A 27,185-nucleotide genomic window follows, 5' to 3' on the forward strand; every position below is an offset into this window, starting at 1 on the left:
CACAAAGAGCTCTTGATCCCCTCCCAGTGGCCATCCCCTGCAATTGATCTGAAAAAAATGTGAATGCTGATAGTTGAAAAAGTGGGGCCAATACAAGTGTACAGTGTTATCTATTGCTTACCTTTACACTCCACACAAAAGCACTCTAATGCTTAATTAGACACACACAAACACACACATCATCTTCAGAAAATGAGCCGCTTCTCTCTTTTTGTAACTCTTACGCACTCGTTTTTGGTGAAGAGTCTCGTGTAGCAACTGCTAGCAACAGAAAATAACAAGTGATGCAGAACAAGTGTGAGGGCCGTACAGAAGCTTTACTTTATAACACACTGCTTGGGTCCAAGTGACGTCCAACATCATTTTTTTGTCCTTATTAAAAAAAAATCACTTTCTATATTGTAACTATTGGTATGATATTTTAATCCAGAGTTAAGAACAAGTGGATTATTTACAGCAGTCTTTCTAAAAAAAAACGTTATTAGAGTAGGGAATTTACATTGAAATATTGGAATACAGCTCCTCGAGTTTTTCCTTAAAGTATTCCCTAAGTTCAGGCCTTTTTGCCTTCAGTGTTGGAGTAAGAAGGCCATTCTGAACTGAAAACATTTCACTGTGGATGTAGATGTCCTTGACCTGGATGGAGAAAGAAGCATTTTGTTAATATAATAATAATAATAAAGAACAGCGTGAAGAAAGATAAAAACAATAAAAATCAGAAATGCTATGTGCTTTGGCTAATGGAACCGTCAAGGCTGGAAGGCAACGCAAGGTGTTGTTCTTGTATCCCTACTGGTATTTATATCTCATAAAGGGAGTTACAAGTGCAATATCATTTGTGCTTTATTTTAATGATATTGCACTTGTAACTCATAAATAATGTGCTAGACTTATAAGTGGATGTGTGCTTAATAAGAATGACTAGGACTGAACAAGAAGTGGTGACCACAGTCTCACGGCTTTAATAGACTGTACAATATATACATTAAAAATATAAAATATGCTACAAGAGATTAAATACATTTTACACACCCAAAAAACATTGCTTTATTATTATATTGCATGTAACAGTAATCTTTAGACATTTTAATGTCATCTCATTAGGCAATAAGACTTTATTATTTGGCATTAGGTGCATTAATAATAATTAGAGACATTATTTTAAATATATTCAAGGTAAGCTATTAATATAAGCATTTTTATAAAGGCTTGCCTTACTAGATATACCTTATTTAATCTCTACCTAACCAATAACCCAGTATTTTAAAAAAAACATTATAAAATCACATTCTCCTAGAGTTTAAATACCTTCTAGACCAAGGCTGCTATTGCTATAAAGCACTAATGGCTTTTCCAAACTCCTATATTCTCCGACTGCTCTGGTTAAGATTCTCTGGCCCAAGATGAAGCAGCTCTGCTATGAATTAATTTCATTAATTACATTTGTATTGTGCCTTTCTAACTTACTCAAAGCACTTTACATCGACAGTGGGGAACCTCTTCAGCCAACACCCATGTGTAACATCCGCCTGGATGATACAACAGCAGCCATTCTGGCCCACAAAGGACAAGGTCATGGTCAAGGAGGGTAATTTAGTTAGGACATTGTGAAACACCCGACTTCTTTACAAAGAGGCCCAGAAATCTATTTTGACTACAAAGAGTCAGGACTTCAGTTTTACGTCTCATCTGAACGACAGAGACAATTTGTACAGCACAGTGTCCCCGTCACTGCCCTCGGGCATGTGATGTTCATCCTTTTACGGTCACTTTGATAAAGTCAGTTGATGAGCATGTGATAGGGCATTACCACATGACGACAAGCGCAATGGTGAGCACAGCACTAAAATATGCTTTGCCATGCAGTGGCAAAATTAAAATGCCACATCCTGTAGAAACTATGCTGGACTGTAAAACGTCAAAATCTGAAAGGATGAGGTTGTCACCAGATTGCTGCTATGTGCAGTGACACACATGTAACCTTTAAATAAAGTAATAATCTACAGAGAAAAAATGAAAAGAAACACATCATTTGGTATTGATTTTAAATCTATCAATCATATAGTGCCTTTCAAATCTATCTATCTAAATATAACCCATAGTCTTAGTACAGTTTATTTCAACATAAGGCTTCTGCATTCCATCCATCCATTTTCTAACCCGCTGAATCCGAATACAGGGTCACGGGGGTCTGCTGGAGCCAATCCCAGCCAACACAGGGCACAAGGCAGGAACCAATCCTGGGCAGGGTGCCAACCCACCGCAGGGCACACACAAACACACACTAGGGCCAATTTAGAATCGCCAATCCACCTAACCTGCATGTCTTTGGATTGTGGGAGGAAACCGGAGCGCCCGGAGGAAACCCACGCAGACACGGGGAGAACATGCAAACTCCACGCAGGGAGGACCCGGGAAGTGAACCCGGGTCTCCTAACTGCGAGGCAGCAGCGCTACCACTGCGCCACCATGCCGCCCCAGCTTCTGCATTTCATACTAAAAATGATCTCTAAATTACACAGATAAAATAAAACTGAAGCAACAAAAAAAGATATCAGGTATAAGTGCATAGAATTCTTGTCTTTGCTCACACTCTCATGTGAAATAAACAGAGTTTGCATTTTTTGCATCAGTAGAAGCTTCTGGGCTAGAATATTGTCATTAGATCTACACACATGTATTAGGTCCAAAATAAGATTTGCATAATACAAAAATAAAAACATCTCCCCATTTCCTCCTAGCAAAAGTTTTTCCGCCATCCCAACATAAGCAGATGTCTGGCAGCTCGGGGCCAATGCAGGGCCACATTAAGGCCAACTGATGTGTCAGGCACAGCCCAACAGTGGTGCCCATCAACACTTCCATTGCTTAAACGAAGAGACTTTAGCACTCAATTAGTACTGAAGGTAAATTATGAGATTCAAATGTACCATGTTTACATGACAAACTAGTAAAAGAAATAACAAAATAAAGCAATTAATCTGCGGATGAATTAGATGTCAGCCAGGCCCAGATTGCACTCAATGAGCTGAAACTCTTACGTTGTGAGATGGAAGCAAATGTGATATCTAATGACAACTTCAGTCCGAAATTTTAAACTTTAGTCTCTCGCCATGCCAAAGAATTTTTTTTTTAACAATGCAGATTAAAGTCAAACATGGCAGATAAGGACTTACAAAAATAAGGAATTACAAAAAGTTAGACCAAGGTGTGTCAGTGAAAACATTAAGGGCATGTTTGTTGTGCCCACCTTCCCTTGGTGCCCTAAGCATGTTCTTATTTTGTTTAATGGTTAATCCAAGTCCCGGATGCACCCTGCGTGATGTTTGCATGTTCTCCCTGTGTCTGCATGGGTTTTCTTCATGTGCTCCATTTGAAAGACATGCAGGTCAGGTGTGTTGGTTTTGCCAAATTGGCCCTGGTGTGTGATTGTGTGTGAGTGGGTTTACTATGCGCTGGCCTGGCTCCCTCTAGGGATTGTCTCTGCCTTGTGTCTGATGCTTACTGGGATGGACTCCAACTCTCCTGTGAACCTGCTCTGGAAAGGTGGGTTTCAAAAATGGATGGATAGATAAATAGTTAATTCAGGCCTGGGCCAGTGGTTCTCAAGTACAGCCCTGGTTTTTGTTCTGACCATTGTCACAATTAGTGAGTCCTGTCATTTCTAATTGGTCTTATCTAATTAGCTGGTCTTTTGTTTTCTCTCTACTCTTACTCTGCATTCATAAAAGCACAGCAGTTTTTATATTGAAAAGACATTTAAGAAATATTTGGATTATGCTCTGGCTTTAAATAATTAACCCTCTTTTCTTGTTTTGCTATTAATGTATCTTTTTCCTGTGTAGTTTACACCCTTAATGGTATCCTAATAATAACAATTAACAGTGAGCAGAGAAGAAACCTGGCTAAATGACAATGCAACTGCTTCAGCATTATCATTAGTAAAGAATGGATTAAAAAACAGAACACCTGGAAAAGAAGAATCAAAACCATGAAGATGATCAACATCTTAAAGCAAAGGTTAAAAACTAACACAAAATACTAAAGTAGTACATTGTAACACGCTTAAATGCTTGATATATTCTAACAAAAATGTACCCAAGTTTTTATTATTTCTACATTGACCCCAAAACAAATAAATTGTGAAAAGCAGCTTAGTTAGTTAGGCTAGGATTTCAACTAAAGGCAGACGTTGGTTGGAAGAAATACCTGCAGCCACAGAGAGTCTCCAGAGCTGTACTTCAGAACCATTGCTGTTGGTATATATACAGTGCCCCCCATAATATTTGGGACAAAGACACATTTTTCCTTGATTTACACTTTTACTCCACAGTTTAAAATTATAAATTGAGCAATTCACTTGTGATTAAAGTGCACACTGAAGACTTTAATACAAGGGTGTTTTCATTAGAAATGACACTTTTTCTGCATGATCCCCCCCATTTCAGAGCACTGTAATGTTTTGGGACATCACAATGGCTGGTATATTAAGGGAGTCACACTTAGTACTTTGTTGCATATCCTTTAAATTCAATGACTGCTAAGTCTGTGATTCATGGACATCTCCAGGTGCAGAGGATCTTCTCTGGTGACGCACTACCAAACCTCTAATGCCACCATCTTCAGCTCCTGCTTGTTTTGGGGGCTTGATCCCTTACCTTTTTTCTTCAGCATACAGAAGGCCTGCTTAGGTAGATTTAAATCATGTGAGTTGCTTGGCCATTCAAGGATGTTCCATGTTTTAGCTTTCACAGACTCCTTTTGGCGCTTTTCCACTGCATAGTACGGCATGACACGGTTCAGTTCAGCTCACTTTTGGGGGGTTTTCCACTGGGAACAGTACCTGGTACCTGGTCCTTTTTTTAGTACCACCTCAGCCGAGGTTCCAAGCGTGCCGAACCGTTACCAAAACGTGACGTGTAAACTCTGCTGGTCACTGATTGGCCGGGGAAAATCGTCATTACTGCGTCACTGAACTTGCGACACGAGACACAACAGACCGCTAGATTTTAGCACAGCCAGCGAAGGTTGGACGCACCATTTTGTTTTAACCAAAATGGCTGTTTCGTGGTCTATTGAGGAAGTACAGGCGTTCCTCGTTGGTAGCCGAGTGGATCCAGCGAGAGCTGGATGGGCGGCGCGAATGAAAAGTTTTTCAGGAGGTCGCTTGTGGCGCGTTTACGATGATGTCACGGCAGTAGAGGCGGCGTAACTATAACGACACGTGAATAATCCCTCCCACTCTAAAGCGGTACTAAACTGCAGTCGAAACGCAAACCGAGCCGAACTGAGCCGAACCAAGGTGAGCTGTACTGAACTGTGCTGTGCCGTACTATGCAGTGGAAAAGCGCCATTTGTTGCCTTAGCAGTATGTTTCGGCTCATTATCTTGTTGTAGGATGAAGTGCCAACCAATGACTTGATGCATTTACTGGAATTTGAGCAGATTGGATGTTTCTATACACCTTAGAATTCATTGTGCCACTGCCATCAGCAGTTCCATCATCAATGAAGAGAAGTGAGCCAGGACCTGTGGCAGCCATACATCCCGAGCCATAACACCCCCAGTACCACGTTTAACAGATGACGCAGTATGCATTGGATTTTGGGCAGTTCCTTTTCATCTCCACACTTTGCTCTTGCTATCACTCTGATGCGGGTTCTTCTTTGTCTCGTCTATCCACAAAAGCTTTTTCCAGAATTCTGCAGGCTATTTAAAGTCCTTTTTCATAAATTGTAATCTGGCCATCTTGTTTTTGTGACTAACTAGTGGTTTGTATATTGCAATGTGGCTTCTGCATTTCTGTTCATGACGTCTTCTGTGGATAGTCATCTCTAACACACACACATCTGCCTTCTGAAGACTGTTTCTGATCTGTCAGACAGGTGTCGGGGGCTTTTCCTTTACCTTAGTGAGGATTCTTCTGTCATCAGCTGTGGAGGTCTTCCTTAGCCTACCTGTCCTTTTACTGAGCCCCACCAGTGTGTTCTTTCTTCTTAATGCTATTACGGTTGATTTTGGTCATCTTAAGGTTTTATTGATGTCTCTATTGGTTTTTATTCTTGTTTTTCCACCTCATAATGGCTTCTTCGACTTTCTTTGCACAGCTCTTGTCCTCATGTTGAACAATGGCAACCATTGACTTCAAAATGTAGTAGCAAGCTTGGGTATCTTATGCTTGCACTAATGAAGTAATGATACACACCGAAAGAATCACAGAAACCTGTGATACCAATTGTCCCAAACATTATGGCGCCCTGAAATGGGTGGACAAGGTAGAAAAACTGTTGTCATTTCTACACAGTGTGATAAATAGTGTGCAAAAAACCTTAAATAAAAGTCTGCAATGTGCACTTTAATCACGTGTGAATTATTTGATTTGTAATTTTAAACAGTAGAACAAAGGGTAAATCATGAAAAAATGTGTCTTTGTCTGAAACATTATGGAGGACTCAGTACCAATATACCACATTGAGTTGCCATCGAAGACTGGACAACGTGTATTCACCTTTAAACCTAGTCTGACCTTGTTATATTATGAAAGGGACCACTCTCTACATTCCTTTAGCATTGACCTACACCAGAATCCTAAAGTAATTATTAAGGTACTTAAACAGGTCTGTAGAAGAATTTTTAGTTTAATATTGCCTTTTTTGGCTTCCTGAAGCTGCATTAACACATTCCTAATTTAATAACTTTCATAAAAATAACTCGGGACAGCCATCTAGACCTGTGGTTTTTCCATTTTGTTTCCTGGGCCTATATATTTTCTTAAAGACATATATCTATATTTTTTATTGACAAAAAAGTTTTATTTGATGTTTGTTAAGAAAAGATGCAGGGTTCACAGAAATACACACTCAACAATAAATTCCAAACTGTCAACAAATAGAACGTAAAAAGAAGCAGTGAAAATTGGAACAGGTCCCCCACTTCAGTGTCCACCTCCTTTATTTATGACAGCCCTGAAAAACTGCAGTGGAAAATACATAAGCTGATAATGACTGGACAGGAGGAGGAGTACAGGAAGCTAATTAAAGACTTTGTTAAATGGTTTGACTCAAACCACTTACACCTGAACGCCATCAAGACCAAGGAACTGGTGGTGGATTTTAGGAGGCCCAGGCCCCTCATGGACCCCGTGATCATCAGAGGTGACTGTGTGCAGAGGGTACAGACCTATAAATACCTGGGAGTGCAGCTGGATGACAAACTGGACTGGACTGTCAATACTGATGCTCTGTGTAAGAAAGGTCAGAGCCGACTATACTTCCTTAGAAGGTTGGCGTCCTTCAACATCTGCAATAAGATGCTGCAGATGTTCTACCAGACAGTTGTGGCGAGTGCCCTCTTCTACGTGGTGGTGTGCTGGGGAGGCAGCATAAAGATGAAGGACGTCTCACGCCTGGACAAACTTGTTAAGAAGGCAGGCTCTATTGTAGGAATAAAGCTGGACAATTTAACATCTGTGGCAGAGCGATGGGCACTAAGCAAACTTCTGTCAATCATGAAGAATCCACTGCATCCACTGAACAGGATCATCTCCAGGCAGAGGAGCAACTTCAGCGACAGACTTGTGTCACTGTCTTGCTCCACTGACAGACTGAGGAGATCGTTCCTCCCCCACACTATTTGACTCTTCAATTCCACCCGGGGGAGTAAATGCTAAAATTTTTCAAAGTTATTGTCTGTTTTTACATGCATTTTTATTACTCTTTAATTTAATATTGTTTTTTTTTTTTTTATATATCAGTATACTGCTGCTGGATTATGTGAATTTCCTCTTAGGATTAATAAAGCATCTATCTATCTATCTATCATACTCAGAAGATGTCTGCAACCCAAACAGTGAACTCCATGGAAGAGAAGAGCAGTGATGAGGGTCATAGGAGATTAACTGCACCATAAACCAGCATTGGCAATGTTAGGGCCAGAAGACCCATTAATTTATTCCATTAACAATTTGGGAAAAGTGAGATTGATTAGAGAACATTTCCAGAGAGGAAAAGTAGGAAGGTCCTAAAAATACAGATTTTAAAGAAGAGACATAGGAAGGAGAGCAGCTTGCAGGCATATGTCATCCTGCTAGGACTCTTTTTTGTGGCATGTTTTATAATTTAAATCATATGTAAAAGATGTTAAAGGGTTTTGTCTTCAAGTTTCAAATTAAAGTTATTTCAAGCATCTTTCTGCATTTGTCCATATATTTTTCAACCCAACTATTATTATGATTTCTTACACATTTTTTGAGATGCTTTATATGCTGATGGGCCAGGTCTTCAAGTCACCTTCAGATTTATCTTTCTTCCTGATAACTCCAAACCATAACGGAACGAATTATGGTGTTGGTGTTGGCGCTTTTGTATGATTTTTGCTTTACGCACTCCCCCAATATAACCTGTTGTCTATGGAGAAGAAGTGAAAGCTTTAGATGCGTAAAAAATTTCAATATCTGTTTTCGACGGGTCCCCTGATACCAAAAACATTGATATCTCGATGATGGGTATGAGTCTGTGTGTGTGTGTGTGTGTGTGTGTGTGTGTGTGTGTGCACCTGTGTGTCACAGTTTCTAGAGGACGGTCTAGAGCTAAAACAGCTTAAACAAAACTTAAGCCTATTAAGAGATGATGATGTGCCGATTAATTTTTGAGCCAAATCATGCAAGAGAAAGAGGCACTCTAGAGGAACCCTCAAATAGTTTAAATCTGCAATTGATTACAAATTCTTCTTGTCAGTTGCTATCGTAATGACCTATTTTATTATCAGAAAGATCAGCATCAGAGCAGTAAATAATTACTGAAATGTTATAGAATAGTTCAGGTAACTTGGTTCTTGGAGCACAAAGCCTACTGATGCTCACGTCAATATCTTTATATCCAAATACTGTAAATATTTCATTAGTTGCCACTAATAAATCATTAATACAATAGTGTAAAGACCGGGTTTAGCTATCCTACCTACTGTACATTTACGGTTATTTCTTTAAATACTACACAACACTTAATATTATTGATGATAGTGTGTAAGGCATTAAATATCAGCAGACTAATAGATACTATAAATTACATTAAAATTACCCAGCCTTCTCATTTTCTATCCCATTTTCTACAATATCTGGTTACATAGAAATGGAGCCTGTTTCAGCATCAGTGGATTCAAGTGAGAAAACAACACTAATCAGGAGGCTAGTCTGTCGTAGTTCACCCTCATGGACACACTAACATCCTGCCACAATGGATCAACTGAGAATGAAACTAACAGCATATAGGAAATACCAAGTCCATGCAGAACACCACATCAGCATTGTGAGAACATGTCATACACATCAGGTATTCCAGCTGAGAATCTAAACGTACTTCATATTCTGTGAAATGACAACTCTGTCCGCTGCGTCAAAATGCCATGCATTCAGATTATTGTTTTTTAAGTGAAGCATTGAGAGCTCAGAGGCTCCACTAAATTAAACATGAAAGACACTGGTGCTAGTTTCCAATCCAGATCTTTATCTACTTATTAACAGAGTAGGTGAGCTTGGACAGTTAATCTAATTTTCTAATTTCATGTCCCTGGCACAGGCATTGTCTGTGTGGACTTTCTTTAAGAAGTTCAGACTCTACCCACGTGCCAAAAAAATGCAAACTACACTCTTAAAAATAAAGATGTCATAGCATTGCTTCAGAGTGATGTCATAGGGGAACCAAATTTAATTCCTGAAAGACCCATCCACATGAAGGGCCCAGAGAGAACCTTTGGTTATTTAGATCTGACTCCATAAAGTAAATAACAATGAATAGATGGTAGAAGATTTGTGAAATGACAATAAGTCATGATTTTAATGTGACTCTTGCTGCCTACAATAACACAAGCTAATCCAGCTTTTCTTAATTTGCTAGTGTCCTGCCAGGTAGTCTACGATCCATAAAAGATTTCAATTTGTCTTTCTTCATTCTGAAAGGTTTTATAAAGCACAGAGTGCTAACTTTATATGTAGTGAACCCTTCCCAGAACGGAATGGTGCTTTATCAAGCGATAGTTCTACGAGGTACCACACAGACCAATAAAGAACCATAAAAAGCCAGTTAAGATCTGTTATATTTAAGAGTGTACGAGGACTGGTGATTTTAAATAAACCCAGAATGCGCAAATGGTCCCTAAACCAGGCTGGTATCCCATTCTTTGTTGTTTCAGAGCCTGAGCTGGACTGATGAATGAATGCAAAAGTCACTAGACAGTTACCTGTTCAAATGAATGAAGCCCTTTCGGATTCCCTAAGCACACCAAACCTTCCATTATTTTTTTTTATTGATTTTAATTAATAGCAAATAGCAATCTATAAAATTAAATTGAACCCCCACCTAAAAGAAAGGAAAAGAGGAGAGCCCGCCGACAAAGCAAACCTTTGAAGCAGAGAGGAAGGAAGAATATCCTTTTCCCTGATACAGAAGCTTATTCTAAACTGTTATTGATTACATCCTGTCATATTTTAAAATTCTCCTCTGAGTGAGAATTTGATTTTTTCCAATTTCAAATAGTATATAACATCAGTTACCGACTGACTTAAAAGAGGTGGGCTAGAATTCTTCCAGCTGAGCAAGATAAGTCTTTGTGCTAGTAGTGAGGTATAAGCAATTACAGTTTGTTTGTCCTTCTGCACTTTAAGCCCATTGGAGAGTCCATGAAACACAGTTGTTGATGGGTTAGGAGGGATTGGGACCCCGAAGCTCTCTGATCGGCATTTCAAGATTTTGGTCCAGAATGATGTTAATTTGGTGCATGCACAAAACATGTGGCCCGGTGAGGCTGGAACTTGATTGCAACACTCACGGATTGAATCTTGGCCTGGATACATTTTGGATCATTTTAATTGAGATAAATGTGCTCGAAAGAAGATTTTAAGTTGAATAATATAGTGCTTTGGAAATATAGAGCTCGAGTGTATTCTGTCCAGTCCTTTTCTGAAATATTAAATGAAAGATTCTTTCCCCATTTTACCCTGGAATTTTTTGAAAGGAAGGGACTTTAAAATGTGTTTATAAATTCTAGAGATGCTATCTGAGTCTTCAGGACTGATCAATATTTCTTCGGGAATAGAAATAGGTGGCAGGTGAGGAATATTGATCAGGTTCCATTTAACAAAGTCTCTAGGTTGAAAGTAGTGGAAAAATTGTGTTGATGAGAAGTTACATTTGGAGTTTAATTGTTCATTGGATGCACAACCATTTTATCTATGTACAACCATTCTTTGTTGGTTCAGAGCCTGCGCTGGACTGATGAATGCATGCAAAAGTCACGGGACAATTCTCTCTTACCTGTTCAAACGAATGAAGTCCATTCTGTTTCCCTAAGCGCACCAAATCTTCCATTATTGCTTTTTTAACACCCTGTAACAAAAGATAAACCAACAAAACTTAAAGATAGTAATGTTAAAAACTTTAAAAACAAAAACAAACCTGACATTACAGATCATGAAGTGTTTGTAAAAAAAAAAGAAAAAGAAAAGAAAGGTTATAGAGGGAGTATAAGCAAACAAAAGACAAAGAAAGCATGGATGAACCCAACAGTACCCACAATTAACCTGGCGTAGACCCCCTTCCCTTCCTTCCTTTACACTCACATCCTCCTTAAACCGTTTTTAACGTCCACAAGTCATATTTCTATCTGCCAGGAAGCAACTTCTCTCACCTGGGTTCACGGGTTTACTCCTAGGGTCAGAGTTATCTTAACAATATCCATGGCGGCCTTTCAGCAGGCTGAGTAGCAGTGCAGATCCCCAAATATGATTAAAGGACCAGAACAGTTTCTCCCTTGCTGATTTAAAACATTAAGACTGCTTAGCTTAGACCACCCCCTACTGGCTACATTTAACATATCAAGTACACATTTGTCTCTCCTTTGCACCCTGCCTTTAGCCTTTATCCAAAGTGAGGTTCAACATTTGAGATATGATTGGTTACATTTCTTTTGCTTTTCCAATTGGAGCTCAGACAGGTGAAGTGACTTGACTCAGGGTCACACAGCATCAGTAGCAGAACTTGAACAAACAGCCTCAGGATTTGGGGCCCAAAGCCTTAACCATTACTCCATTCACTCCTTTAAACAAGTACCCAGAGATCATCACTGAATTCTCTGAAACGGGGACCCAGAGTTGCCTGGCACATTTTTCTTTTTTCTCATAACAAGAACTCCAGGTTTCTTGGCATTTCCCTAGACATTTTTTCATTATGCTGCCTACTGTATGGAGTTGTGCATGCTGACAGATTTCTTAATTTTTCTAAATGGTTCCTGGGGCTCTGAAAATGATATACACCTTGATTTGGACAGTTCTGAGGCCCAGGAAACCAATGAACACATTTATATTTTGTTTCAATCAGTTCTCGCTGTTCTCCATCTAGTTTTTTTTTTTTGGGTGCTGCCATTTTGGGATTTTCTTGTTGACTTTTGCTATGCCATGGTCAGGTGGGGTCAACTGGAAGCACTTGGCACCTGACATAACCAGGTCCAAGTTTGGATTCAGCTAAAAAGACTCTGAGTTCCGTTTGCTGGCACATTGAAAGGCTATTTGATTTCAAAGCCTTTTCTGACCTTGACTATGATTTACATCTCTCTTTTTGGCTCAGTTATGTGTAATATTCTGGCTTTCAATCTTTTCGTTCCAGTTTTTCACTGTGATTTTTTTGTCCTGAGCATCATTTATAAAGCTTGCTTATGTACACAAAGAAGTTCAGAATTTGTGTATGCAATGTCCCACGCAAATGTCAGGATTTATAAAAGAAAACTTGATGGAGGAACATGCATATATTTATTGCAAATTTGAAACCATGTGTATGCAACATTTCAGAGAAACTGGGAAATGACAACACCCTTGATCAAGCAAGGAAATGCAGCCAAACCAGCTAAATGATGAGTGGCATGGAGGGGTGATTTCTTGCTTGGCCAGGGAGCCATAATAGAAGGGCAACTTGGATGGAAGCGCAACCCAGCCAGGATGGATTTCGGCATGAAAGGATAATGGATGGACTGTGGAAGGCACTGTATCAACAACAGTTCAGCCCCCAGTATAATAGGTGGCTGTGTTCTTCAGGCTTAGTCCCAGTTTGGACACCAGCTGGGACTTGTGGTTCAAAAGGGCAGCCCGTCTTGGGGTCCTTGGGTGCTGCCAGAGGGCAATGTTAGGAGAAAACCTCCCTAATGTGTGCAGCTTCTGTGCCTTGCTACCTGAAATATTCCTGGGTCCAACATAAAAAGACACGTCTCATCTCACTGTGGGAGTCAGAGTCATGACAAAGTGGAAGACGCTCACTAAGGAGTCGAAGGGGACAGAAGTGGAGTACTTATCATATATTGTACTGTGTTGGACTAACTAAGAAGCCTGTTGCGGTATCATTACATAAAAAAACTGACTTTATTTTAACCTGTCTGGTGTTTGGAGCCCTGAGGCACCCCCTAGTGGTCACAACTCTATTCTGATTTTTACTTGTTTAGGTATGAGTTAAGTACTGTATGTTCAGCATAAATTGTAAATAGTGTTTTCCTGAGTATGCATTAAAAAATAAATGTTATACAATAATCATTCAATTTCATTCATGCAAGAGTTTGAAATTAAGTCATACATGTTTTAAATAATTTTAAATCAGTGTTTGAAGGTTCTCAAGGTACTACTTTTAATATTCAGGCCAGAAATCACATTAGAAGTATTTACAGTTCTCTTGGTGATGAAATATTTACTAACTTCTTTTCTAGTTTACTATTGCCCTGCTTCCATCTAAGGCTCTATATCCTTGATGAAAGTGCACTTTCTTTCTTCAGACCGTGCAATGGTTATTATCTTTATGTGTATTATTTTTAATCCATTTTCAGTGGTCAGTGTATGATACATCCATTCAGGCATCCATCAGTTAACTTCATCTGCTTGAGTCAAGTCTTGGTTTGTGGGTGGCATTGTGCACAAGGCAGGAACAACATTGGATGGGACATTACAGTGCCGTGCACAATCACTTGACTTGTGTCAGGCGAATATACTGGGCCAGTCAACCTAACTTGCATGCCATTGAGAGGAAAATGAAGCAGCTAAACAAAAATCTGAGCAGATGCTGAGAGAAGGTGCCAACCCAACACAGACAGTGAGCGGTCTTGGGTTCAGATGAAGTCTCCTGGAGACGTTTATTGTTATATGGTAAGTGTAATGAACATTTCCTGTTTGCTGTTTAGTGGCATAATCACAGTGCATCTGGAAAGTATTCACAGCGCATCACTTTTTCCACATTTTGTTATGTTATAGCCTTATTCCAAAAGGGATTAAATTATTTTTTTTCCTCAGAATTCTACAAACAACACCCCATAATGACAACGTGAAAAAAGTTTACTTGAGATTTTTGCAAATTTATTAAAAATAAAAAAACTGAGAAATCACATGTACATAAGTATTCACAGCCTTTGCCATGAAGCTCAAAATTGAGCTCAGGTGCATCCTGTTTCCCCTGATCATCCTTGAGATGTCTCTGCAGCTTAATTGGAGTCCACTTGCGGTAAATTCAGTTGATTGGACATGATTTGGAAAGGCACACACTTGCCTATATAAGGTCCCACAGTTGACAGTTCATGTCAGAGCACAAACCAAGCATGAAGTCAAAGGAATTGTCTGTAGACCTCCAAGACAGGATTGTCTCGAGGCACAAATCTAGGGAAGGTTACAGAAAAATTTCTGCTGCTTTGAAGGTCCCAATGAGCACAGTGGCCTCCATCATCCGTAAGTGGAAGAAATTTGAAACCACCAGGACTCTTCCTAGAGCTGGCCGGCCATCTAAACTGAGCAATTGTGGGAGAAGGGCCTTATAGTCAGGGAGGTGACCAAGAACCCGATGGTCACTCTGTCAGAGCTCCAGAGGTCCACCGTGGAGAGACGAGAACCTTCCAGAAGGTTCTGCAACAATCCACCAATCAAGCCTGTGTGGTAGAGCGGCCAGACAGAAGCCACTCCTTAGTAAAAGGACAAATGGCAGCCAGCCTGGAGTTTGCCAAAAGGTACCTGAAGGACTCTCAGACCATGAGAAACAAAATTCTCTGGTCTGATGAGAAAAAGATTGAACTCTTTGGTGTGAATGCCAGGCGTCATGTTTGGAGGAAACCAGGCACCGCTCATCACCAGGCCAATACCATCCCTACAGTGAAGCATGGTGGTGGCAGCATCATGCTGTGGGGATGTCTTTCAGCGACAGGAACTGGGAGACTAGTCAGGATAAAGGGAAAGATGACTGCAGCAATTTACAGAGACATCCTGGGTGAAAACCTGCGCCAGAGCGCTCTTGACCTCAAACTGGGGCGACGGTTCATCTTTCAGCAGGACAACGACCCTAAGCACACAGCCAAGATATCAAAGGAGAGGCTTCAGGACAACTCTGTGAATGTCCTTGAGTGGCCCAGCCAGAACCCAGACTTGAATCCGATCGAACATCTCTGGACAGATCTTAAAATGGCTGTGCACCGACGCTTCCCATCCAACCTGATGGAGCTTGAGAGGTGCTGCAAAGAGGAATGGGCGAAACTGGCCAAGGATAAGGTGTGCCAAGCTTGTGGCATCATATTCAAAAAGACTTGAGGCTGTAATTGCTGCCAATGGTGCATCGACAAAGTATTGAGCAAAGTCTGTGAATACTTATGGACATGTGATTTCTCAGTTTTTTATTTTTAATAAATTTGCAAAAACCTCAAGTAAACTTTTTTCACGTTGTCATTATGGGGTATTGTGTGTAGAATTCTGAGGAAAAAAATGAATTTAATCCATTTTGGAATAAGGCTGTAACATAGATAGATAGAAAGATAGATAGATAGATACTTTATTAATCCCAAGGGGAAATTCACATAATCCAGCAGCAGTATACTGATACAAAAAAAAACAACAAAATAACAAAATGTGGAAAAAGTGATGCGCTGTGAATACTTTCCGGATGCACTGTAACTATGAAAAACTAAACAACAGCAAAACCTCCTACATTACGGGGCTCCCAGTTAGTTCCTTGTATATTACATCTCTCCCTGCATCTCACATTGAATCCCTCTCTTTACAAATGCTCCATGTTAAATGTATTTAAGTTTAAGTTGTCATTAAACTTAATAATATTTAAAAATACCTTCCTGCAGAGTGTACTTGATTGGCAACAATTAATCTCTATTGATTCTGAATAGCAACTTCATTAGCTCAAACATTAAGTCGCCATGTATGCAGCCAAGTCTTAATAAAAACACCCCATATTTCTGAGAATGGGAAATGCGTTATATATAAATAAAGTGTATTATGATTATGATTATTATTATATGTACAAGAAAGTACGAATTCAAGAGATACCTTGTCTTGGCAAAGGTCTCCAAAATGCCCTTCAAAACCCCTTTTGCTGGCCCATGATGGCATCATCTCAGGATCAGGTACTACAATGCCAACTAAACAGGACTGCAAAGAAAATGGAAAGCTCCAGATCATCACATAAAAACAGTACCTCTATTAAAAAAATGTTGTATTGCAAACAAAAAGTTATAGAAACAGCACAACTACAATTTTTAATTTATATGCACATACAGTAAGTTTTTTTCTTTTGTCATCTTAACTCTGAAAAAAGGCTCATGTTATTCCCTTCACATTCAATCAAGACGATTTGAGCCATCATCTTTAACATGCTACTTAATCTTCAATGCCACTTCTATTTAATGTTCTTACCTAAGGTTTACAAACAGGCAGAACAGATTAAAAGTCAAATCTGAACTGGCTTGACTTTGAGTTAGAAAATGATTGAATCTGTTAAAAAAAAAATCAGAATGGGCTAGTCCAGTAGTAGCAGTGCTTATACTCGACAATCCGGACAGGCCAAAAAAAGACTCTAAAGCAGGGGTCCTCAGTCACAGTCCTAGAGGGTTACAGTGGCTGCAGGTTTTTGTTCCAACCAGTTTTTTGTAATTAGAAGTCAGCCCTAGCAGACAATGAAACTTGATATTTAATCATATAGCTTGTTAGTGCTTTCATTCTTCCAAGACAAATCTTTATCATGTTCTAGATTTTTTGTGGCGCAGAACAGATTTGTACCTTTTGGTCTTTCCCTTCCCTCTAATTTACTTTAAAACATTGTATTAACACAGACACTTCATAATGCATGTACACAGGTTTAAATGGTATCATGTTAGCTGGAGAGCTGGTGGTCCCTTTGCTGCTTGCGCCTCATTATTGACTGACGGCTGGTTAAGAAAACGGGCAACTGTTAAAACTTCAATACAGCTGTTTAAAACTAAAATAGGCAATTAAGGGTTCTGAATAGTAACAAGCAACTTAACTAAAACTAAATGAAAAAAGGGTTCTAATTAAGAAACTGGTTTAAAGTGAAAACCTTCAACCATTGTGGCCCACCAAGATGAAACTGAGGAGCCCTGCTATAAACTAAGATTTCTATAATATCTGTAAAAATGGTGTATATAACACAGGATCATATAAAACTGCACTTCAAATTCAATAAGAATTATTTGTGACTTTCATGCATTTATACCTCATGTGATGCTTTCGTCACTAGATATATTTTAACTTATGAACAACATTCTGACAGAGACATACCTGCAAACTGTCCCCATGGACATAGAGCTGGGCCACTGGCTCACTTCGAATATAGATGTTTTCGATCTTCTCTGGGGAAATATATTCTCCTTGAGCAAGTTTAAAGATGTGCTTCTTCCGATCAATTATTTTTAAAGTCCCATTCTGATGGTAAAGGGAAGAAAGAACACATTATTATAAAAGCATAAATGTTAAATTAAATAGAGTCATGACATTCCTTCATAAATCTCATAACTTCCTTCTGGATATTATCTTTCTTCGTTCATCACTAACTGAAGTTGCAAATTTTGTGTTATTTTTCAACTAAATTCTGGTATGCCTTACAAAACACTTTGTACTGGTGCACTAAGTAAAATGCATTATGTAAAATAAACATTGACTGACTGATTTTGTCACATCTCAAAGGCTAAGCAGGCAGGTTGTGGTCAGTACTTGAGTGAGAGAGGCCTACAGCATTATTGTCACACGGTCACCTTTCTGTCTTCCCTCATACTGAATAACATCGTCCAGTGCTATGTTAGAGAATGCAATGCTACTGAGATCAATTTCTTTCTGGACAAAATGTAAAACTGAAGCCCTGATGCCAGTCATTCAATAAGAACACACAACACTCTGTTTCCTCAGCATCCTGGTTTATCCATCCACCACCTAGGAGTATTTCATAATGGTCTACTCTTTACCCTCCATTTAATTTGCAATAAAACGAATGGTGAAGTGAGCACAGTTACCTCACAGCTCCTGGAGACTGAGTTTTAATCCTGGCCTGGTCACGGTTTGTGTAAAACTTGCACATGTGTCCATGTAGGTTTTTCTCGGAGTACTCTGGGTTCAGACAACTCAGTTTAGTCCACTGAGTCACTTTAGTGATTGTGGCCATGTGTGCATGGGCACCATGTGGTGGGTTAGTGCTCTATGAAGTGCTGATTCTGGACTGAATGCCATTTCTCATAAGTTCAATCAGAGTCCCTGGGTGTGTGATTTACTGTTTATTGTTCTGCCCCAGAATAAAAGGCAGAGAAGAAAAAAAAAATTAAATTGCCAAATCAAAGAGCTACTAGTTCAGGTGGAAACCCCAACCAAAGCGGATCAATCCATTAGGTGCCATAGACAACCGCCTAGAGCACCATCACTCAAGTGACAGCGTTTATAAAAGTTAAGGTGTGTGCACTCTGAACACCGAGGAGTATCATTTATGTAACTCAAGTGCTGTGTGCTCCAAAATACCCATCCAACATCCCTGGCAGTGCTATGGACATGGAGGGATGGAGTTTTGGCGAGTCATGTCATGTATACTTTAGACACCACGGGAGTCTCCCAGCCCAGTCCTCGAAGTCTGATAATGCTGAAAACGCTCTACGGACACCAAGGGTGCCATTTCGGTAACTCAAATGGCTTGTGCTCCAAAACACTGTGGGGGACACAGCCCCACCAAGGGTTCCTATATGGGCTTTGAACGGCCCTGAGCTCACCTATATTTTTAAGCCAATACTTCCCTGACACAAAAGTATTAACAAAGAAGGATAAGGAGATGGATTGTAATCCAACATACGAAAGAAAATTAGTACCACTAGTTCAAAATAACCAATTGTCTAAACTGGAATGGAGAAGGGAAATCGAAGTCAAAAAGGAAATGCTAAAGTCTGAAGCCAGAACCACACAAAATAAGTACACAACACTAACAATTCACAGACTAAGATGTAAGAGTAAACACCTGTTGCAGACATATAAACTGTCGTGGTGGTGCAGCGTAACTTCCAGGACTCTTTCTCTGGCATTCATGCAATGCACTATAGCAATGAAAGCCTCACACACTTGCCCCCGCCGCAAAAACAGAACAGCATGGTGGCTTAACAAAAAAATAAAAAAAAAATGTTGAAAATGTCTCCAGGATAAAAGTACTTAATACATTTGTGAAGATTTGGCTTTCCTTGTACATCCATCCATTATCCAACCCACTATATCCTAACTACAGGGTCACGGGGGTCTGCTGCAGCTAATCCCAGCCAACACAGGGTGCAAGGCAGGAAACAAACTCCGGGCAGGGCACCAGCCCACCACAGTTTCCTTGTACATTCAAAGCAAAAATAAAGCAATCCCAAGAGTCTAGGGAAGTCGTTGGTTAGCATTCATGTAGTGGAATCTTTTTTTTTTTTTCAAAAAGGGGTCGATCAGAACTACACATAATACTTAATCACTTACGGACAACCACATTCCCACATCTCCAGTATGCAGCCATCCATCTTCATCTAACGCTTCGGCTGTTCTCGCTGCGTCTTTGAGGTAGCCCTTGAATACATTTGGCCCTTTGATGCAAATCTAAAAGTTGGAAAGGAGAAAAACAAAATCTGAGGCTTTAGAGCACTCATATTGCTTACCCAGAAGGCAATAGCCAATGCAAGGCACATAAAATGTTAAATTTTATACATTGATAAACTTTGCATCTCAGTGGTATTTTGGCTAATCGATAGCAAAAAAAAAGTATCAATGCTCCTTAATCTCATTCTTTTCAACTTTAAGCATCAACAATTTAATATTTACCTATCCTATCTATATTTATTGATTTTGTAACACTAGTTAGATTCCTGAAACACCCAAATTATACAGGAAAGAAAAATAAACATCTAGCTTTGGAATTCTATTTTTCTGGGTCAACCATCCACTGAGCTCCACTATGACCACTGCAAAGACAAGGCCTGGCAGTTCCTGCGGTATTTAAGAGTATCTTTACTCTCATAAATGACTCACACAGGCAAAGTGAATTTGACTCTCACCTGGCCTGACTCAAAGTCATTTTTATTTAAGCCTCCCATGAGCCTCTGCAGCTCTACGCCATCCATTGACAGCCTTTTCTCCACTCAGAAGATTCTCTTTGATTCTTACCTCACCCTCTCCTTTGGAAGCAAAGTAATTCATGTCTTCCACATCCACCAACTTGATGTAATTGCATGGCAGTGGAGCTCCAACATGACCTACGGTCAGACAAAATAATACTCCTGTCAGACCATGACAAAGCAGCAAGCATTAATTTCCAAATTTTTTACAAGAGATCACAGTGTGATGTTTTCTGATTTAAAGAATATTAACAATGACCTTTATTTTCATTGCAGATCACATTGAACCATAAAGCCTCTTGTATTTGAAAATAGTCATTCATTTTCATCTAAAGACATAGGTGTTGTGATTAGATATTGTGTTTTAAAAAAGGTTAACTTTTGATAGCTAGTGTGTACTAACTAATATCATTCACATTCGTTTTCCAAACCCACTTCCAGTGTACAATTGTTTGGCCCTGAGGGTGCTACAAGATGACCTCAGTGTCTTGTATGGTGTTGACCTGAGTGGTAGGAGTTAGGGGACAAGGTGAGCATTGCCCATTCTGCCAGGCCTGTTAAGAAAGCAGGTCTAGCAGTAATGTAGGCATTCAGCTGGGCCTTACTACTTACATTCAAAACTAAGTGACTAAACTCCAACTTGTACAAGGATCTGCATGGACTTCATCGGAGTTGTATATCAGAGTTGCAATGACATCTCTCCAGAGGCCCCTCTGGAGACCTCTTGAGTCCGAAGGCACAAAATGGACTCAAACAAAAACAAAGAGCTGTAATTCAAGGAATGACTTTGATGACACCTCTGATGGACAGAAGAACTCGCCTATGAGGTCACACTGATTTTGTAAATTGAAGTGACTTTAATCCAGTCAGGAGAAATTATACATTCTCTTAAAACTAATTAAAATTATTCTTTGGGATATTCTCTGCACACTCTCATCAAACTCACGGGGGGATTCCCTCTGGGAGGGGGGACTCTCCAAAATGACTGAAAACCTCTGAAACTGAAAGTCGATGAGCCATCCATTATTTGAGAAGCAGAGAACTGACAACCTCTTTCTCTTTATGGATCAGAAATTGATCATCTTTCTGTCAACCCAAGCCATGGGCAATGGGCTAAGAAGCATCCATCACTTCAAGAAGGGAACTCCAGTATCTAAACTCTTATGCCAGAAAGACTTACAGATGACACAGAAAGGGGCTTAACTGAAGCACTGCACGTCATAAATATAGGGTAATGAAGCAAATAGAAATAGTGCACTCCATAGGAAGTCTCCTCTACTTGAACCCGCACCAGCAACAAAACAACAACTCCACACAACATTGGACATCACTTTTAAAGACTGGATATCGTAAAACTGTTTATCTGTGCCGAGATAAATCAGGACTCTAAATGGCAAGTAAACAGCTTGCCTCTCCATATTATATATTTGTCTGTTGGCATCCTGTCTTGTATGTCAACATACTCAGTGCCCTTCATAATATTGTGGACAAAGGCACATTTTTACTTTTTTATCCACTTCAGTTTACATTTACAAAGGATGTGTGCATATAATTCGGTTACACCATGTAGAGATGACAACACTTTTTTTTTATACATTTTCCTCCCATTTCATAGCACCCATGATGTTTAGGACATACATGATGTTTCAGTTTCGTAGTCTTTACCACCTTGTCCACTCTGATAACAAAGTATGAATTTAGCTAAATCTTCATTCCAAGAACTTGACACATTGTGAACACAACATCATCCATTTCTTCAGCGATACTACTATGCAGTTTCTTAGCTTGAAATAAGTTAGGAGGGAGAGCCCTGGAACAAGATCGTGGGATTTGAGTCTCATAAAACAGCACTGAAGTGTTCTCTTCATTCCTGCATCATATGGGAGGTTGAACCGAGGAGTCTATCACTGCTTAAACTGAATAAATATGTTAAGTATCGTATTAAGCTTTGCAAAGACAAAAAATTATTGAGCTCCATTATTATGCTTATATAGTAGATAATGATGTTTTAAATGTGAGCAGCCATCAAAGTTATGTTGTTGTGCTTTAGTGTGCTCAAGTGGCATAGGAATCCATATATATATATACCCTCTGGCGGTAAATAAGAAATTTACTACTTAAGGTCATGTCAGTAATTTTCATTTGTAGTCTTCATGTACATAATCTTAACGAATCACAGACAGTCAGCAAAATGTTCCCATGAATCAAGTTGCATACTCAGCAACTCACTCCAACTAGACCACAAGTCCCCCCGATAAAAACAAACAATTTTGATATTGTCTTTAGTTGTTGGGGTGGGCTGTATGTGCATGAGAACTGACAACCAATGAATGCTCATCTGGAAGTACAATGCATAGAATGTGGTGACAAACAGTAAGGAACTTGGGTGTTTTTGATCCCAGAAACAGAACAGAAGCTTGTCTGTCTGATGTCTCATGTTATAAGTACCTTCGCAGATTTGAAAGAAGAAACAAAAAGGTGGGGACTGCGGCAGAACTCATCACACTTGTTAACTGTTTGTTTAGCACTGGCTATGTCTGTCAGCACTCTATTGCCTGTCACAAAAATAGCTGAGCACGACTGTGGTGGAAGGTCAACACACTGCCTCTTAACGTGCCCAGTGTGGAAACTGATATAATCCATCAAAGATATCAGCAACTGCTGTTGGCAAGTGTGACAAAAACCCAGCAACTAGAAGTCACGTAATGTGACATCAGCTTGGACACACAGGGTGGCAGTGAGTGGAGTGTTCCTCTACACCAGGGCAACACTGTGATGGCTGCTTTTTAAAAGAGTCATACCTTCAAATGAAATTCTGTGTCTTAATTTTAGATATTTTTTGAGTGTTTTATATATATATATATATATATATATATATAAACACTCACTGGCCACTTTATTTGGTACACCTATTCAACTGCTTGCTAACTTAAAAATTTAATCAGTCAATAACATGGCAGCAACTCAATGCATTTAAACATGTAGACATTGTCACCTGACCTGCTGAAGTTCAAACCGAGCATCAGAGAGGGGAAGAAATATGATAGTGACTTTGAATGTGGCATGGTTGTTGGTACCAGACTTGCTGGTCTGAGTATTTCAGAAACTGCTGATCTATTGATATTTTCACGCACACTCATCTCTAGGGTTTACAGAGAGTAGTCTAAAAAAGGGAAAATATCCAGTGAGCAGCAGTTCTCTGAGCAAAAATGTCTTGTTGATGCCAGAGATCAGAGGAGAATGGCCAGACTGGTTTGAGCTGATAGAAGGACAAACAAATAACAACTTGTTACAACAGAGGTATGCAGAAGAGCATCTCTGAACACACAACAAGTCAAACAGGCAACTGACGCTACAGTTTGCACGGGCTCACCAAAATTGGACAATAGAAGATTAGAAAAATGTTGCCTAGTCTGATGAGTTTCAATCTCTGCTGCAACATTTGGATGGTAGGATCAGAATTTGGCATAAAAAACATGAAAGCATGGATCCGGATCCATCCTGCCTTGTATCAACGATTTAGTCTGCTGGTGGTGATATAATGGTGTGGGGGATATTTTCTTGGCACACTTTGGGCCTGTTAGCACCATTTGAGCATTGTTTAAATGCCACAGCCTACCCGAGTATTTTTGCTGACCATGTCGATCCCTTTATGAATGAAATGTACCCATCTTCTGATGGCTACTTCCAAGCAGGATAACACCCTTTGTCACAAAGCTGAAATCATCTCAAACTGGTTTCCTGAACATGACGACGAGTTCACTGTACTCAAATGGCCTCCACAGTCACCAGATCTCAATCCAATAGAGCACCTTTGGGATGTGGTGTACTGGGAGATTCGCATCATGGATGTGCAGCTGACAAATCTGCAGCAACTGCCTGAAGCTATCCTGTCAATATGGACCAAAGTTCCTGAGGAATGTTTCCAGCACCTTGTTGAATCTAAGCAAACGAAGAATTACAGCATTTCTTAAGGCAAAAAGGGGGTCCAGCCTGGTACTAGCAAGGTGTACCTAATAAAGTAGCCAGATAGTGAATACAGCATATACGAGTATTTGGGCAAATATTAATCTGTTGAACAAGAGAGGAACTCATTCACAGATATTTGAACTTGTGCTTGACAGTTATCTTCGTTCAGTTTCTGATCCTCTTATTCCAATATGGGGGCTTATAGAACTCTTAATTAAGCATACCTTGACACTCCCACATAGCTAAATTAAAGCTACACAGTGAAGATACAGGTTAGGCTCTGTGACGACTCCAAACTGTCAATGTTCAAGTGTCCATGCTCCATAACGCAAATCATGTTATCATGGAATCACACCACAGTCTGTCCCAGTCTGATCATTTCCACCATAGTAATTACTGCCGGTCAGTCACAAACCTGAGACATCTGGATTACAAAGGCCCTCAGAAGCAGCCCCTTTTACGCCATGAGCTAAAAAGAGAATTCCCACACTTGTGTGCCTTCCACTTAATGCTGCTGCTTGCATAGGTTTCAGTTCCCGAGGCAGACATATTGTGAAATGGACAAAGAAAATGAAACAGATCTGTTTTATATTTAAAGAGAGGTTCTAGTAAAATCGTCAATTAGTGCATGGCATATGTCAGCAAAAACACTGTTAAAACAACAAAGAGTGCAGGAAAAGATGAACCAAGTGTTAATAAAAACCACAATTGTGAAATTAAAACCACAAATATGAAATTATCTAATATTGTGGCTTTTGAGATGATCATGATTTGGCCGACTGCTTATGCTGTTATTACCAACTAATGAAAATGACGCAATCAAGCACAACTTTTTGAACTTGCTTATTCATGATCATAGGGGGATCACATCCACTTGTGGTAGCAGTGGGCACAAAGCAGAAATGTTCCTGGACATCACAAGGCCCAGTGAGTGACACACCCAATCTCAGTTAGGGGCAATTTATAGCTGCCATTTAACCTAAACAACATGTTTTAGGGACATAGGAGGTTCCAGGATACCTGGAGAAAAAACGGTTATGGGGGAATGTGCAAATATTACACTGCCAATGACCAGATGTGAGATCCTAATCTAGCGTTTTGGATTCATGTAGTGGCGGCACCACATCCTGAGACACCATGCTGCCCACTAATAGAAAGAGGAGTAGCAAAATCCAGGCTAATGATTTTACTCATATTCACTACATAATACAATGGCAGCATGTTTACTGGCTTTAAATGAGTATTTGCAGGAGACATAATTAATACACTGTGCAGGACAAGACAACCATTATGGAGGTTTTCCAATCTAAAAAGGCAGGTAACCTTTGTTCTTCATTTGTAGTGTCATTCTCTTCTTTGTTCTTTTACTTACAGCTCAGGTCTGCATTCAGAATATGTGGCATCTCTTTATCCTACCCAATTTGATCTCATTCTTTTCGTTTTTTCAATTCAGTTTTCAGTCTAAACATGTTTCTTTGCTGTACGCTGGCCTTTGTGATACAGGCAAGAAACCTCTTTCTGTCTCATTAAAATGGGATTTAGATTTGGTACCTTCCTTACCCTTGAACGGGGATTCAAACTGAAATGCAGTCAAGCATTTTTCTAATAACAAAAATTGTTTATACAATTTGCATAACTCTCACAAAACAGTGTTTAAAGAGTTTTGCCCCAGTTCAATGTGTAATTAATGGTCCCCGGATTCCTATTTCATATATTCTGATCCTGCCCTCTTTGTGGTCCTCCATTTCCTTCTCTCTTCTGTTCATTTGGACGTTACTATTCCCCGCTCTTCACAGTCCTTTCTAATTCTGAATTTTTCACTTTGCTCCTTTTTATCTATTAACTAGTTGTGCTAGTCATCTAAGATAGGTTGAAATGTAAGCAATCAACGTAGACCTCAGTGGTAACTTTTGCCGTGCACCATCTATTAGAATGTATTCTGTAATGCATGTTGTAATAAAATGCATTGCATTTGTCATTCCAACAGATGGCACCTTAAATATCCACATTCACACGCACAAGTAATCTCCTGGAGTTCTCTTTTACCAAAATGCTATGTTGTTTAAACTGTGCAAAAAAAACCCAAAACAGTTAAACATTATCATCGGCCAACATGAATTTGAAAAAAAGAGTGATGCCTGTGGTAATTTTATTGTGTTTTATAAATGTGTTAAGTCAATTTATTGCTTTATTTATAGGTTCCTTTCTGCTTGGCTGTGCGACTGAGCTCTGCAAAGGACCCATGTGTGGGCTTCTTACTTTACAGCCAGTACTGCTGCAATAATAATAATGCTGGTAATTTTAATTCAATAAGATATGTATTGCGTTATGTTACTTTACAAATCAGACTACATAATGCACATTACTTTGAACATGTTACCTTACTGCTCTTGAGATCGTGTTGCTGAGTTTAGCACTGTATGTTCAGTTTGTAGTGGTCCAGTGCCGCTAAGATTCACACCGTTGAGAAAACGGTGATTTATTTATTTTTATGGTGGAGATTCCAGGGACACAGCCAGCCTTGGCCCAACCTTCATGCACTCACAAACAGACCAAAAAAAAGGAAAAAAATAGCAAATAAAGAATGCAATGAACACAAATGCAATGAATAAAAATAATGATACATTAAATACACAAAGCAGAAACCAAACACACACAGTAAAATCCATGAAAATGGCAACAGATGAAATGTAATGATGGGAATATGTAGACCAGAGATCTGCATGTTGAATGGGAATGTAAAGATAGTCCTACTGGTAGTTTCTGAAATGGTGAAGACGGGTGGACTGTTCAGC

At 39.5% G+C, this 27,185-nt stretch overlaps 1 protein-coding gene across 1 annotated transcript in view; it reads right to left on the reverse strand.

Moving 5' to 3' along the window:
- Positions 1-406: 406 nt before the first annotated feature.
- acsl6 (acyl-CoA synthetase long chain family member 6) overlaps positions 407-27,185 on the reverse strand; it is an 81,128-nt gene continuing 54,349 nt past the window's right edge. Inside the window, exons 14-19 of the mRNA XM_039775359.1 lie at positions 20,471-20,559; positions 19,790-19,906; positions 17,591-17,734; positions 16,343-16,444; positions 11,310-11,381; positions 407-636 (exon numbers count right to left, since the gene is read on the reverse strand). Coding sequence (XP_039631293.1) covers positions 496-636; positions 11,310-11,381; positions 16,343-16,444; positions 17,591-17,734; positions 19,790-19,906; positions 20,471-20,559 — 665 coding nt within the window. The 3' untranslated portion in view covers positions 407-495. The remainder of the gene's footprint in view (positions 637-11,309; positions 11,382-16,342; positions 16,445-17,590; positions 17,735-19,789; positions 19,907-20,470; positions 20,560-27,185) is intronic.

The sequence above is a fragment of the Polypterus senegalus genome, chromosome 13, assembly GCF_016835505.1.
Source record: "Polypterus senegalus isolate Bchr_013 chromosome 13, ASM1683550v1, whole genome shotgun sequence".
NCBI classification, from domain to species: Eukaryota; Metazoa; Chordata; class Cladistia; order Polypteriformes; family Polypteridae; genus Polypterus; species Polypterus senegalus.